The following is a 15,511-nucleotide window of genomic DNA, read 5'->3' as shown; positions in this document are numbered from 1 at the left end:
ACCCACAGGCAATTACAAGACGGAGTCTGCAGAACTCAGACTGGGAGGCCCTCCATGTACCTGCTGCACCTCTATGTATCTTCTACTCAAAACGTTTACATCTGACAATTTTCAGAAAGTCTTTTTGGTAAAACGGAGTACTCTTAAGGTTATCCTTTTACATACCTTACCAATATCCCTGTGAACAAGAAAGGGTTAGAAATCATCCCCCCTAAGCAACAGAGAAAGAAGAAAAAGCCCCACTACGTACAGCTGAAGCAGTCTCCTTGCTTTCACTTAAAGCTCTCTCCAGGTCACTCAGACTCTCTAGTTTGGTGCTTTTCTTCTTTCCACTTGGCAAGGGCTCCTTGAACTTTCTCTGCTTCCTCTTCAATCCCCAAAGGCCAATGTCACATCGAGGACACAGCACCTAATGTGGGGCAAAGCACAACTACCGGTAAGATGGATTTCAGATAAAGCCTTAGGAAGCCCCACAGTAAAAGCCTAAGCAGTGGGAAGGATGTAAATTTTCTCTGTCACATGCCACTCTAAAGCCAGAAAACTCTTCTCTGTAAAGGGAAGGAGGGAGGGAATGAATTTCACAAAACACTGACTTTGATTATAGATTGGATGAGACAGTAAGTTCAATGTGATATATACCAATTCCAGTCATAATGTACTACCAGTATCAGCTTACAAAAAATACACAAAGTGCAACTCTAGCACTTTACGAGAGGTGGAGAAGACCATTTACCAGGCTTATTAAATGCAAATGGTGCAGCATGGCCAAGGTTAAAAAAAAGTCCAATTTCAACCCAGACTGAGGAACTTCAATGAGAAAAATGTTCTTCTTTAGATATTGAATGCTATCCCTAAATGTATCCAGGTAACACTTAAAGGTTATTTCACTGGCAGTTTAGAAGAATTTCCCTGGCTCTACTGAAAAAAATAACTCCCAGAATGTAGATCAGTCAGCGACGCCACCTTTGTGAGGGAAGGGACTGCATGTTCTACAAGCTAAGAGATCCTAAGGTCTTGTAGATGGGCTGGTTGCAAACTTACCTCTAAGAGAGAATATGGAGAATTCTCAGTCAAGAATGTATTAGCAGCACATTCCTTCCAAGCCTGAACCTCAGCTACTAGTAATTCCAGTCTTGGTAAAGAATTCAGATGTACTGGGATAGATCGGCCTCGGGTAACAAGTTCTATGAGCGTGTCTAACACTGGCACGCGTCCTCCAACCTAACGAGTCAAGAAAAATTGTAGCAACTTAGAAAAAAAGAGTACTTCTCTGCAAAGTGGGAAAAGCACAATTCAGAGTAGACCTACTCCATTATTTCAACATGTTAATTTCATAGAGATGGACAAAATTTGCCAGCTGACCAATGGTAGTGGGGGTGTGGGTGACATGTCTTCCTTCACTTAACAAATACTTTAAAAGAACCTAGTTTGTGCTAGTCCCCAAGGATACAACTATGAACAGGACATACACTGTGATCTCTTTGTTGACTTTTTATGCCCTTCTAAATTCACTTGTCATCTTGATCCCTATAGATGAAAAAAATTAAAGAGAAATGTAGATCTGCAATAACTGAGAAGGTTTTCACACTGACTTATGTTAACAAAAGCAACAATATTTTACTCCAACCCACCCAATGATGAAGTAACTCAGTATAAATTATTCAGAAAACTAAAATGAGGAAAAAGTCCCACTGGTTCTCAAACTTTCATATGCATTAAGAATAATCTGGAACGCTTATTTAAACAAGTTTCCTGGGCCCCACCCCCAGATATTCTGATTCAGGTCACCAGGGAAGAATCCATGAATTTACATTTCTTAACAAGTTTCCAGATGATGCTGATGCTTTTGGTACTGGGATCACATTTAAGGTGTTATTTATTTATCTGAGTGAGAGAGAGAGTGAGCACAAGCAGGGAGAGGGGCAGAGGGGCAGAGAGGAGCAGACTCCCCACTGGGCAGGGAGCCCAATGCAGGGCTCTATCCCAGGATCCTGGGATCATGACCTGAGCCAAAGGCAGAGGCTTAACCAACTGAGCCACCCAGGCGCCCCTGGCACCACATTTTGAGAATGAGAGACCCAAACTGGAAGAAGAATAAAAACATTAGGTTGGGTGTGGGGAGCACTGGTGTCCCTCTAACACAATGGTAAATCTTAGCTTCACTAAGCAGGTCATCAAAATGTGTCTCCTGATGTGAAGCCATACAAAGTATATAGTATCACCTGATATTTTGTTATTATTCTAAGTAAAAAATATTTAACTTCAATCCATCAACTCTTTGAAACTAACTTCCAATTTAGAGGGAACACCGAAGATAGAACATACCACAAGGAAATAACCAGACAAATCCAGAAGGTAGAACTTACCACGGGGTAACTATTCTAGACAGTGACATGAAAGAAAGTAGGGTAGGGAAGAAAACACCACAAGATTCAAAGAAACTTAAAGACATATGTCAATAAGGTACAACATGTGGTGGTGGACTAGATAAACAACCAGAAGGGAAATTTTTGGGAAAATTGGGGAAAACTGAATATAGACTAGGAACTTGATGTTTCACTCCTTTGGTATTTATTCTTTTTTTTTTTTTTTTTTTTTAAAGATTTTATTTATTTGAGAGAGAGAGAGAGCACATGAGAGGGGGGAGGGTCAGAGGGAGAAGCAGGCTTCCCGTCAAGCAGGGAGCCTGATGTGGGACTCGATCCCGGGACTCCAGGATCATGACCTGAGCCGAAGGCAGTCGCTTAACCAACTGAGCCACCCAGGCGCCCCTTTGGTATTTATTCTTACAGGATTGGAACTGTAAGTGTGTAAATGTTCTGCGAGACACTTAAAGTGACTCACAAAATACATGCTGTCTTTAATATTTAATTTAGAAATAAATGGAATGCTACCTATGTGTAAAGCAGAATACTGAGTAACATTGTAAAATACATAATCCACTAAATATGAAGAGGCTCCTTGTTGTTAGTCACATCTCTCCATTAGTCCTTAAGTATATGATGCAAGTAAAGGCCAGGCTATTATTTCAGGAATGGAGCAAAACTTGCTTTTTGTCCTTGTGGGCACTATTGAAAACACAGTACTAAGTAGTATACACATTACAAAATATAAATAGAGCAAGCCTACCCAGAAATATGTCCTCTTTCTGACTTCACATGCTCATCTCTCCTTATTGCAATGATCTCACCTTGCCTTTCTGGCTGCCACCAATCATAAGTAAAAAGGGGGACTGCGATTAAAACTAATCAACTATAGTTCCAACCATCATTAACAAGAGCCTGCATCTAAAACTCCCATTAAGGAAGTTTATGTACACAGTAAATACTTCCCTTGGTTTTTTCTTTGGCTAGCTGGGGTCACCCCTTAATTAAGTAATAATATTTATCAAACAACAGCATATTCTCTCTTCCCTCTTAACTAGAATTGATGACCAGATGTTTTGTTGCAAACATTTGGCTAAATCTGCCTGGTTTGGCATTTCTTGTTAGCAAAATTAATCAATTAGCACGACTTAAAATTAGACAAATATTCAGAAAACCAGATAGTATTTTTTATTCTTAGAATCTGATGGCTTCAACAAAACAGAACTTGAGACTCAAGAATGAGATAAATTTTTAAAAACCTAGCACATTAAATAATTCAAAGATCTTTTTTTCTCAATAGGTCCATAAGACCTACTGATTTACAAAGATTACGAAGATAAAGGAAGACACTCCCCACCAACCACTTTTCAAATGAAGTTATCCAGCTGCAATTGTGTAAATCACAGAATGCCTTTTGTCTGTACCTTAATAATGCTACAAGTGAATTTAACTGTTTTTTATTTAATTTCTTTTTAAAGATTTTATTTAGTTATTTGACAGAGAGGGGGAGAGAGAGAGAGAGAGCACAAGCAGGGGAGGAACAGAGGGAGAGGGAGAAGCACACTCCCCGCTGAGCAGGGAGCCCAACGCGGGGCTCAATCCCAGGACCCAGGGATCATGAACTAAGTCAAAGGCAGGTGCTCAACCGACTGAGCCACCCAGGAGCCCCTGAATCTAACTCTTTTTTAACGTATAGGCAAGTCATTAAATATGACATCAAACATAGCACCATATATACTTAGTGCTAATTACTTTGGAACTTGTTAAGTTTCATTTCTTTTGTAGGGGTAGGGAGGCACTTTAAGTCACTACTTGGTGAGGGGCACCTGGGTGGCTCAGTTGGTTAAACAACTGCCTTTGGCTCAGGTCATGATTCTGGAGTCCCAGGACCAAGTCCTGCATCAGGATCCCTGCTCAGCAGGGAGTCCATTCTCCCTCTGACCCTCTGTCTCATGCTCTCTCTCTTTCTTATTCTCTCTCTCACAAATAAATAAATAAAATCTTTAAATTAAAAAAAAAAAGTCACTACTTGGTGAAAAATTCTAGGCCCCGGCCTACTTTCGCCTTATAATCATATAACCAGATTCATTAAATCTGCTACTCTTGATTGTCTGTACTTGAAGTTGTTAAAAAGCCAACAAGAGACAACTGTACTCAAAGATCAGAAACTACCTTTCCCCCACAACTTCCATTTTTAGCTTTCGCTTCGATCCTTTTTTTTTTAAGATTTTATTTATTTATTTGACAGAGAGAAGAGAGCGCACGCACAAGTAGGCAGAGCGGCAGGCAGAGGGAGAGGGAGGGAGAAGCAGGCTCTCCGCTGAGCAGGGAGCCCAACGCAGGGCTCAATCCCAGGACCCTGGGACCATGACCAAGCTGAAGGTAGCCACTTAACTGACTGAGCCACTCAGGCGCCCATACTTTATCTTCAATCCTTAACCAAGTACTCAAGTTTGTTAAGAGGATCCCAAGCTCCCAGAAAAAGTTGGTTGAATTATCTAAACTTTATTGAGCCAACTGGTCAGGACAATAGATGGGTAAGTACATTTACATAAGGTTGAATAAAATTATTAATCTGGTCAACCTAAAAGACTGAATCTGTATGGTGAAATCCAACATAGTACCCTTTATTAAATTACTACTCTTCATAGATGCACTTATACACTCAAGACATTTTTTTCTTTTTTCTTTTCTTTATTTATTTGACAGAGAAAGAGAGCACAAGCAGGGAGAGGGAGAAGCAGGCTCCCCGCTGAGCAGAGAGCCTGATGCGGGGCTCCATCCCAGGGCCCTGGGATCATGACCTGAGCCAAAGGCAGATGCTTAACCGACTGAGGCACCCAGGCGCCCCGAGACATTTTTTTCTTAAACCAACCTGCAGGGCCTCCACATCCTGAAGCCAGTCCCTGGCTCTCTGCACTGAGTCTTTCAGAGCTGCACCATTTGGCAGATATGCGGGGATCTCCTCAATTTCCTTAACTGCTGTAGCAAGGCTGTTCAATGAATGCCGAGGTCTACAAAAATGAAATGTAAGAACTACTTAACATTTTATATGGTGGTTCATTTTTCTTAAGGTTCACTAAATAAGCTAGAAAAACCATTTCAAAAGAAATTCAGTATAGCAAATAAATTTTTTTCAAACGTCAATAACTACTAGATACCAAATTGAGTTTCAAATGTCTGCATAAAACTTAAGAGCATCTAAGATAAAGGAAATGACCCAGTGAAACATTTAAGTTTTACTTATCCCTGATTTTATGCTGCTATAACCACAAACTTTTCATTTGCATTAGGTAACTTAATGATAATTTACTTGTTGAACTACATACACTGTCAAGATTCCTATCGTTTCACTAAGAAAATTTAAATTCTCTAGGGTATCAACATACCAAAAGCATAGGATCAAAAAATATGCTCTCTGCTCAATGACCACTATTTTAGGATTACAAAAGAATGTTGTAACCATGTATTTTTTTCTTGTACTTTATGTTATCAACTGGACCAATGAAGATCTGTTAGACAGAAAGCAAAATTAGGGAGGGGCTGATCTTTCTCCCCTCAGATGGTTTACTTGAGTCCAATCAAATCTCTCTAACACAGGCAAGGTGTCCTGAATTACTAAGGAACAGCAAAAATGTACATTCCTATTCCTATTAGTAATTACTGGCACTATCTTCATTTTACAGAACGGTGTCAGTAAGACTCCTTGGGAACTTATTTATTAACTGTGGGTTTAAATAGTTTTTCACTTTTTTGTAAAACTTTTTCTTCTCTCAAAGATGGTATCATTGGGGTCCAAAGAAATTTCATTAAAACAACTCTAGAAAAGGCAATTCCATTTGAATCATTCCTTTCTCAATCAGTAAAGAAAGAAGAAAATTAATACTCTTTTACTCAAGTTCCAAAGCAGCCCCAAACATCTCAACTATTTCTACATGTTTTCTACATGTACAACTGCAGCTTTTGAACATCGGTCACATGCCAATCGCTGTGCTCTACTGCTCTAAGATGAACATATTACCCAACCTTCCCCGAGAGAGAGGTGAGTTTGCTTTTTTACCTGGCCTTGAGAAGACTCTTGGCTTTGTCATCCCAGTGCTCTGACACTGTAAGCAGTTCCTGAAGCCGGGCCATTGCTTTCTCCACTGCTGAATATGGGGCCAGACCCACCCCTAGGTCTATGAGACGTCTCATATCATCTAATGTAAGGGAGCTGGGGTCTAGGCAAGCTTGCTGCACCTCTTCTAGCCAACGGGCCTGCTCCAGACGGATACGCATCTCAGCAAGCTGTGGAAGTTCAACATCAAATTCAAAGCTGACATCTAGCAAGTCTTGCAGCTCTGCAGCACTGGGCATTTCCTCAGAGAGCAATTTCTGGCTATGCTGTTGGAAATCCTCTACACGATTCAAGAGATCCTAAAAAAACACAGGTTGTTGTATCAAAATAGTAATTTCAGTAATTGGATTCTTTAGAATCTTCAATACATATTCAATGTGACTCTTCCATCTCATAGGATTTTAGCAATAGTATGGGCAAATGAGGTAATATATAAGCCAAATGACAGCTAAAAGAAGTGACTATAACAGACCTTTTACCAACTGCAAGGAGTAGCAGGTGGTTACTTTTAAGGTAAAAATTTCCAACTTTATCTCTCCTTTGTAGGCCTGTTATAATCTCTTTATACACACACACACACACACACCACTCAGTGGATTATTAAAAACATCTGCAAATAAATGTACAAATTAACCACCCAAGATGACTTAATCACGTCAACTGAATTTATTTACAAACTAGAGGATTACCAAAGTACTTCCCCACACACCCCTAAGTGTTACCTTTAGCAAAGGTGTTTGACTAAGGACACACGGAAGCGCATACAGCTGTGTCACAAACTGTCGGAGCTCATTCACTGTCAACTGATTTTGGGATTTTCCTCCACCAGATCGGTATCTATAAAGACAAAGTCCCAAAGAAGCCATGAGAATATGATATATTCACCATTCTCAGATTCAATGTCACAGGAATACTGAACAGAAGGAAAAACTACTCACAACAGGTTCCCAAGTTTAGTCACCAAAGAGTCCAAACTCAAACGGAAGTACATACCTAGTTTGCCTTTTGCCATTAAGCAGCTGCTGTGCAACAGAAGCACACTTCTCTGCATCCTGTGTGACTAAGCGAAGGTGACGCAAAAGATCATTGTCTGGGAATTTCTTCATTTCAGATTCTTCAATTAAAGCCTTAAAGCTGACAAGGCCTAGGAATAAAGAAAAGGTCATTTTTTCTGTGATCATTATGTTTATTAGGAGTGGTATGAAATACAAAAGGAGAGTTTGCTTTTATATTTGCAATGTTTTAGATCATTAATAAATTTGTTCATTTAAGGGATGGATGCCTGGGTGGCTCAGTTGGTTAAGCGTCTGCCTTCGGCTCAGGTCATGATTCCAAGGTCCTGGGATCGAGTCCCGCATCAGGCTCCTTGCTCAGCGGGGAGCCTGCTTCTCCCTCTCTCTCTGCTGCTCCCCCTGCTTGTGCTCTCTCTCTCTAACAAATAAATAAATAAAATCTTAAATTTGCTCATTTAATTTTTATTTTTTGGCTAAGGGTAGAGTGTTTTATTTTTATTTTTTAAGTTTTATTTTATTTTTAAATAATTTCTATACCCAATGTGGGGCTCGAACTCATGACCCTAAGATCAAGAGTCGCATGCTCTTCCAACTGAGCCAGCCAGGAGCCCCTTTAGAGTGTTTTAAACACAAGTGCCTAGAGCTGCTCTTCAGTGTGGAAATGTTTCCGGGGCACCTGGGTGGCTCTGTCGTTAAGCGTCTGCCTTCGGCTTAAGTCATGATCCCAGGGTCCTGGGATTGAGCCCTGCATCGGGCTCCCTGCTCAGCAGGAAGCCTGCTTCTCCCTCTCCCACTCTCCCTGCTTTTGTTCCCTCTCTTGCGGTCTCTCTCTCTGTCAAATAAATAAATAATTTTTAAAAATCTTTAAAAAAAAATATTTAAAAAAATGTGGAAATGTTTCAGAGATGGAAAACAATGGACTTGTCAAAACAAGGCAAATGTAGATCTCTTATTGTTGCAGAGACCAGTCCTTTCTCCTGCACTTTGTAAGTGATGGGAAAGGAAGTTGTGACTTTCAAGGTAATAACAAGAGACAGAAACTGTGACTTTGATTAGCACTGAAAAGTGATAAACCAGAAACTCCTAATTTAATAACATGCTTCCTTTGTGTTGGGCGTTGGTGGATTATATTAATTTTAAAAAACATTTAAAAAATGTTTTTCTAAGGTTCCATATAAAACGTGAAATTTTTGTTTCTGAGACAAGAGGTGTAAAGGTTATTCCATTTCCTAACAATATGATCTTTGTTAAAAACATGATCTTGTACAATTCATCTATCAAGATTTTCCTCTAAGGGCATCTGCCTAATCCACTCATGGCTTTAAAACTTTCTCTGCTTACACTCCATAAACCTGGTTAAACAGGGGAACTAAACAAGGACAAAGTCAGGTTATTTCAAGTAATCTGTTCATTGATAACTATGGTGGCTACATTACAATCAGTCCCAATTTGCCAATCAGCAAGCCACATTTTGTATAACACATACTTTTCTTTTTGTTAATCTTTGCCTCCAAAGCTTCATTCACATTCAGGGCCCATTCATTGTAAGATTCTGCTCGAAGCTTCAGTGCATTCATCATGGGGTAGAGATCATCCAGAGTGTATCTATACCTGGAAACAGAATAGCAGACTTAGTTTTGAGATATCTGGGTTTGGAGAAAATCTTACATTTTATATTCAGTATTTCAATCCTAGAACAGAAAGGTCACTGAGCTTTCATTAAGGATTTAGGGTTTTCCATAGAAAAAGACCATTCTTCCTACTCACCTCAGTTTATATTTATAAGGAGGACAGGAACACAATTCTTTTACATGATGGAGGCAAACAAGCAGGCCAGGTTTACAAGAACAGGAGATGGCAGACATGAAGCATGTGGTTTTACATTTTATACACTGACGCTCATCATCTGGCAACAGCTCAAAATCCATTCTTTCCGAATCAATTACTCCCTAGAATAAAGTGTACTTTAGAGATCTCCAAAGGATAATATAATCCACCAACCCCTAACACAAACACGCAATAGTTGAGTTTTAAAATTAAAAAAAAAAGGGGAGTAGGGGCAGCCTTACCAAAATAGAAGTGCATGATTTGAAATACGTAAAAGTAACAATGACCTAGCAAATATGGGCCAGGTAAACTACCTCACTTGTTTGGGGAAGAACCTCTTTTTGGACAAGGTAGATCCTTATGTTTGGCCATTCTGATCAGAGTATGAAAACATTTATTAATAGGACTGTAAACTATTGAGATTTGCTCTTTATTCTACTCCAAATTGGCTCTACCCATAGTTTGGGTATAGATGAAAGGAGTAAGGGTGCCTGGGTGGCTCAGTCTTTAAGCGTCTGCCTTCGGCTCAGGTCATGATCCCAGGGTGCTGGGATCGAGTCCTGCATCGGGCTACCTGCTCGGCAGGAAGCCTGCTTCTCCCTCTCCCACTCCCCCTGCTTGTGTTCCTGCTCTTGCTATCTCTCTGTCAAATAAATAAATAAAATCTTTAAAAAAAAAAAAAAAAGAAAGGAGTAAAAGAAATGTATATACTTTCTACTTCAGAGGAAATATTATACAGGATGTCAGAGTAATACCGGTAGCTAGAGAATCCATAAAAAGAACAAAAGTAAATAAAAAGGAAAGAAGATGAAAAGACTATCATGAAAGGATTATTGATGGGAAGATGCTGAATAGTCAATTAGCTTTCACATGCAAAGTTACCTAAAGGGATATTATTTATCTGAAAATGTTAGAAATATATACAAGACACTAAAGCCATAATAAATCATTTCCTAATTGAAACAGTGTCAAGAAAAATGAGGTCTTAAAAAGTAAATTTCAACTGCAGTTTGTAACACCTAGAGAGCCCTCCCTACAATATACCTTTTGTCACTGAAAGATCAAGCTCTGACCACCTTTTCTCCTTATCCAAAACTGGATCCAAATCCAACCATGAGAATGCCAGAATCTGATTAAGTCAATTTATGAACCATCTGTTTTATTCTGACCACTTCACTTCCTGCTGATTACATGGACCAACAAAGACAGAGGAGAGTAAGAAAACCACTAATGAATGAATTTTGGTTTTAAACCGGAACTGATCAGGGATGCCTGGGTGGCTCAGTTGGTTAAGCCTCTGCCTTTGGCTCAGGTCATGGTCCCAGGGTTCTGGGATCGACTCCTGCATCGGGCTCCTTGCTCAGAGGGGAGCCTACCTCTCCCTCTCCCTCTCCCTGCCGCTCCCCCTACTTGTGCTCTCTCACTCTGACAAAAATCTAAAAATAAATAAATAAATACACTGGAACTGATCATTAAAAAGGACTTCGAGATAAAAATGGTTGCAATTTTTACTTAAAATGAGATTAAGGACCAACTTTATGGATCTTAGTTGAGAATGAATCATATACAGTTCGCCCAATTTTAATTTGTCAGTTTCCATATCTGGAAAAAAAATGTAAATTCTCAAAGTTCCACAAATTGAGTTACCATTATTTATTTATTTATTTTTAAAGATTTTGTTTATTTATTTGACAGAGAGAGACACAGCGAGAGAGGGAACACAAGCAGGGGGAGTAGGAGAGGGAGAAGCAGGCTTCCCACGGAGCAGGGAGCCCAATGTGGGGCTCGATCCCAGGACCCTGGGATCATGACCTAAGCCGAAGGCAGACGCTTAACGACTGAGCCACTGAGTTACCATTATTGATGTAAGACCTTAGTAAGGCACTTAAACCCTCTGGGCATTGTTTTCCCTAACTGTAAAATATCAGGGGAAGGTGAATAAGCTTGCTGTTGGTCCATAACAGGCTTCAGAGAGCCAACATTCAAGGATTCTATCTAAAAAGTCACATAAAAAAAAAAAAGTTAATGTGACTCTATTTGCAGATACCACTGTCCCAAAACAATCTAAAAAAGGCCAATAGAACAACTGAGTTTAGCAAGGCTGCAGGATATAAAAAGTCAATATACAGAAATCAATCATATTTATAAATACTAGCAATAAACCGTTTGAAATAAAAAAATTTTAAGGTATCATTTATAATAATATCAAAAACCAAAGTACATCATTTTAAACCCAAGAAAATATGTGTAAGATCTGTGTGCTGCAATCTACAAAATAATGAAAGAACTCAAGAAGACCTAAATAAATGGTTCATATACTATGTCCATGAATTGGAAGACTTAACATTGTTAAGATATCAATTCTCCCAACTATATTCATGGATTTAATGGCATCCCAATGAAATCCTAGCAAGATTTTTGGTAGAAATCTATAAGCCAATTCTCAAATTCATATGGAAAGCAAAGGAACTAAAATAGCCAAACCAATTTTTAAAATGAACAAAGCTGGAGGACTCACACTACCTCATTTCAAGACTTATTACAAAGTTAGAGTAATCAAAACCATATGGTTAAGAGCAAGAGAATAAATGCATAGGTTAAGAGAATAAAACAAAGTCTAGCAATAGACCCATATATATACATGTGGTGAACTGATTTCAAAACAAAGGTGCCAGGGCATTTCAATGGAAAAAGAATATTATTCTCAAGAAATGGTGCTGGAACAATGAGAAATCCATATGCAAAAAAAGTAATTTCAACCCACACCTTGCACCATAAATAAAAATTACCTGAGATGGATTAAAGATTTACATGTAAAACCTAAAACTAAAAATTCTAGATGACTAACAGGAGAAGGTCTTTGTGACTTTGGGTTAAGTAAGATTTCTTAAGGACATAAAGACAAAGGGGTGGCTTAGTCGGTCAAACATCTGACTCGTCAGTTCAGGTTGTGATCTCAGGGTGGTGAGATCCAGGCCCACCTCAGCGGCGAGTCTGCTTCAGATTCTCTCCCTTTCCCTCTGCCCTCCCCCTCCCACAAAAAAGATGTGTAAAAGAAACTGCTTAATTGAACTTCATCAAAATAAGAAACTTCTGCTATTAGAAAGACAGTGCTCTGAGACTGAAAAAATAAGCCACTGACTGGAAAAAATATTTGCAGAACACTTATCTGATAAAGGACTGGTATACAGAATGAATAGAAATCTCACAATAATCCAATAAAAAAGGGGGTGGGGGAAAATATCTGCACAGATAGTTCACCAAAGAGATACATGTACAAAGAGTAAATATGTACATACATGATAGGATGTTCAGTAAATGAGTGGCCATTAGAGAAAATTAAAACCACAATGAGATATTAACACACATCTATCAGAATGGATCTTAAAAGAAATTAGCCTAAGAAAAGACTTTTAAAATGGAATTAACATGTGTAAGAATTTTACTAAGTAATACCCAGAGACATGCAATTGGGATTCCAGAAACCTTACCAATTTACGGACAGTTTCTCTTAAAGCCTTCTCATCCTCAATCATAATGGCCATGTCTTTCTGAACAGTTGAAGCCACTACGACATCTAGTACATCAGCCTTGGAAGCCATCTTGCAAATCATCTCGTCATGGGAAAATACACAATAGCGGTGAAGCAAGCGATAATGCTCCACACACTGTCGGCCTAATGGTAGCTGTGTCAAAAGACAGAGGATAATACGTGACATTCACCTTTCTCCTTCCTATTTCCAAAGACTCCTGACCATTATCAAATTACCAAAGATCATATTCTGGGTCATAATACATATATCAACCCTATAGCCAGATTCTAAGAGGTCTTGGGCCTTTTTTAATCTTTGCATCTCAAGGATCTGGCATATTAGGTACCTTAATTAAAAGGCAGTTTAAAAAACCCAATGTACGGTGGGTGGTGCCTGGCTGGCTCAGTCAAAAGAGCATGCAACTCTTGATCTTGGGATTGTGAGTTCCAGCCCCACAATGCGTGTGGAGATTAATTAAATAAATAAAGACATTTTTTAAAAACCCAATATATTAACAATGTATTAATGTCCAGAACAACGTACAATCTAAATGGACATGTGAATTTATACATTTCCTGAAACAACTATGCTGAACTGGTGTGGTTAAACCTACTTCAGGGAACAATGATGCTCCAAACTACATAATGGAAAATAATTTTAGATACAGGTAGTACTATTACTTAGTAAAGCACTGAAACAAGGTTATAATTCATTAGATTTAACATCACACACTTAAACTAAATCTTTTTATGTAAATGAAAAGTATTAATACTAATATAAAAATTCTACTTTACAACTAAAACCAAATACATCATTAAAAATTGCTGTGTTGTAGATAATTTAAGCTAGTGTTGTGTAGTCTTAAGATAGAACTCTTTGTTATGAGTTTGCAACAATACTGAATTTTGCCCAAAATGTAAATCAACACTCATTTATTCATCAAGTCAAACTTTTACAGAAGAAAAACTTATCAGCTGAACCGAGCAGTGTGCTTAGTTAGTATAGGCTTGATTTACAGTGTGGTGCCAAGTGCTTTATCCCACTGTAGATGGTAAACAATTTGTAGACCAGCCATTTGAGGAGCAACAGATTTAAGCAACCACACATGAAAGCTTTTAAAGTATTATATGCCATTTCTGCAGGAAAACAATACATTTGAAAAGGCTCACTAAGTCATAATTACATACCCAATCAACAGTGCAGAAGTTAACAGCCTCAGCAAAATTAAAACCTTGATTAAAACCACTGTGGTAGGCTCTTGGAAATGTAATCACAAACTCCCCAGCACACTGATTAGTTCGGTAAACCTAAAGAGACAGAAATTGGGGATCTTTAGTGACATTCATGAAAGACAATCTGGACACAGACTATCAGATGATTCTCCAGAAAGAGAAGCTTTCTTCCAATTAAAAGTGAGCTAACAAAAAAGAATTACGGTAAAATAATCAGAGAGCTACTCAATTCTGCCACAAGATGGAGTAGCATCCCAGATTATGAGGGTTGATTAGTATCTGAAAACATGTGGCTTTTACTACAAAAATTTATCTATACTCAGGATTAGGACACATCTAAATATAACTATAATTAAGAATATTCTAATATTATTATACCAAAACAGCATCTCCTACCAACAATTAATGAAATTCCACTGTTCTTCAAGTACGTCATCCCATAAAGAGATCTTGATTTAGGCCTCAAACTTCCCTCCCTCTAACAAGTCCCCTTTTCCCACCACCCGCTCAAAAAACATCTGTAGTAAGGCAGCAATCTCTTGGATATTAGCCTTAGCAACATTTTCCTGGATATGTCTTAGGCAAGGGAAACAAGCAAAAATAAACTACTGGGACTACAGCAAGCTAAAAAGCTGTTGAACAGCAAAGGAAACCATCAATAAAAATGAAAAGACAAAAAAAAAGAAAAGGCAAGCTACTGAATGGGAGAAGACATTTGCAAATGATACATCCAATAGGGGATTAATATCCAGAATAAAGAACTCCTACAACCCAACACCAAATAAATAAATAAATAAATAATCCAATTAAAAAACAGACCTGAATAGACATGTTGCCAAAGAAGATAAACAGATGGCCAACAGGTACATGAAAAGATGCTCAACATCACTAATCATCAGGAAAATGCAAATCAAAACCACAGTGAGAGATCATCTCACATTAGAATGGCTAATATCAAAAAGACAAATAAGTCTTGGCGAGAATATGGAGAAAAGGGAACCTTTGTACACTGCTGGTGGGAATGTAAATCGGTGCAGCCACTGTGGAAATACGTGCACCCCTGTGTTCAATGCAGCAATATTTACAACAGCCAAGATACGGAAGTAACGTTAAGTGTCCACTGATAGATGAATGAATAAAGATGTGGTATAAATACGGAACGGAATATTACTCGGCCATTAAAAAAAGAAAGAAAGAAAGAAATCTTGCCATTCACAACAACATGGATGGACCCAGAGAGTGATTATATTATGCTAAGTGAAATATGGCAAAGAAAAATACCATGATTTCTAAGTGGAATCTACCACAACAAAACAAATAAACAAAACCAGAAACAGAGTAATAAACATAGAGAACAAACTGGTGGTTGCCAGAGGGGAGGGGGTGGGGGCATGGGCAGAAGGGGATTAAGGGGTACAAACTT

The 15,511-nt window shown here is 38.6% G+C and overlaps 1 protein-coding gene across 2 annotated transcripts in view; it reads right to left on the bottom strand.

Annotated features, from left to right (window-relative positions):
• The window catches only part of KDM5B (lysine demethylase 5B), an 80,509-nt gene that overhangs the window by 13,802 nt on the left and 51,196 nt on the right, over positions 1-15,511 (bottom strand). For both annotated transcript variants that reach the window (XM_032422111.1, XM_032422110.1), the window contains exons 13-22: positions 14,044-14,163; positions 12,815-13,009; positions 9,264-9,445; positions 8,983-9,107; positions 7,477-7,627; positions 7,206-7,320; positions 6,427-6,782; positions 5,242-5,380; positions 1,042-1,221; positions 251-409 (exon numbers count right to left, since the gene is read on the bottom strand). In XM_032422111.1, the coding sequence (XP_032278002.1) occupies positions 251-409; positions 1,042-1,221; positions 5,242-5,380; positions 6,427-6,782; positions 7,206-7,320; positions 7,477-7,627; positions 8,983-9,107; positions 9,264-9,445; positions 12,815-13,009; positions 14,044-14,163 (1,722 nt within the window). The remainder of the gene's footprint in view (positions 1-250; positions 410-1,041; positions 1,222-5,241; positions 5,381-6,426; positions 6,783-7,205; positions 7,321-7,476; positions 7,628-8,982; positions 9,108-9,263; positions 9,446-12,814; positions 13,010-14,043; positions 14,164-15,511) is intronic.

Source organism: Phoca vitulina, unplaced genomic scaffold (assembly GCF_004348235.1).
Source record: "Phoca vitulina isolate PV1807 unplaced genomic scaffold, GSC_HSeal_1.0 scaffold26, whole genome shotgun sequence".
NCBI classification, from domain to species: Eukaryota; Metazoa; Chordata; class Mammalia; order Carnivora; family Phocidae; genus Phoca; species Phoca vitulina.
This window is presented reverse-complemented; position numbering and strand designations above follow the sequence as displayed.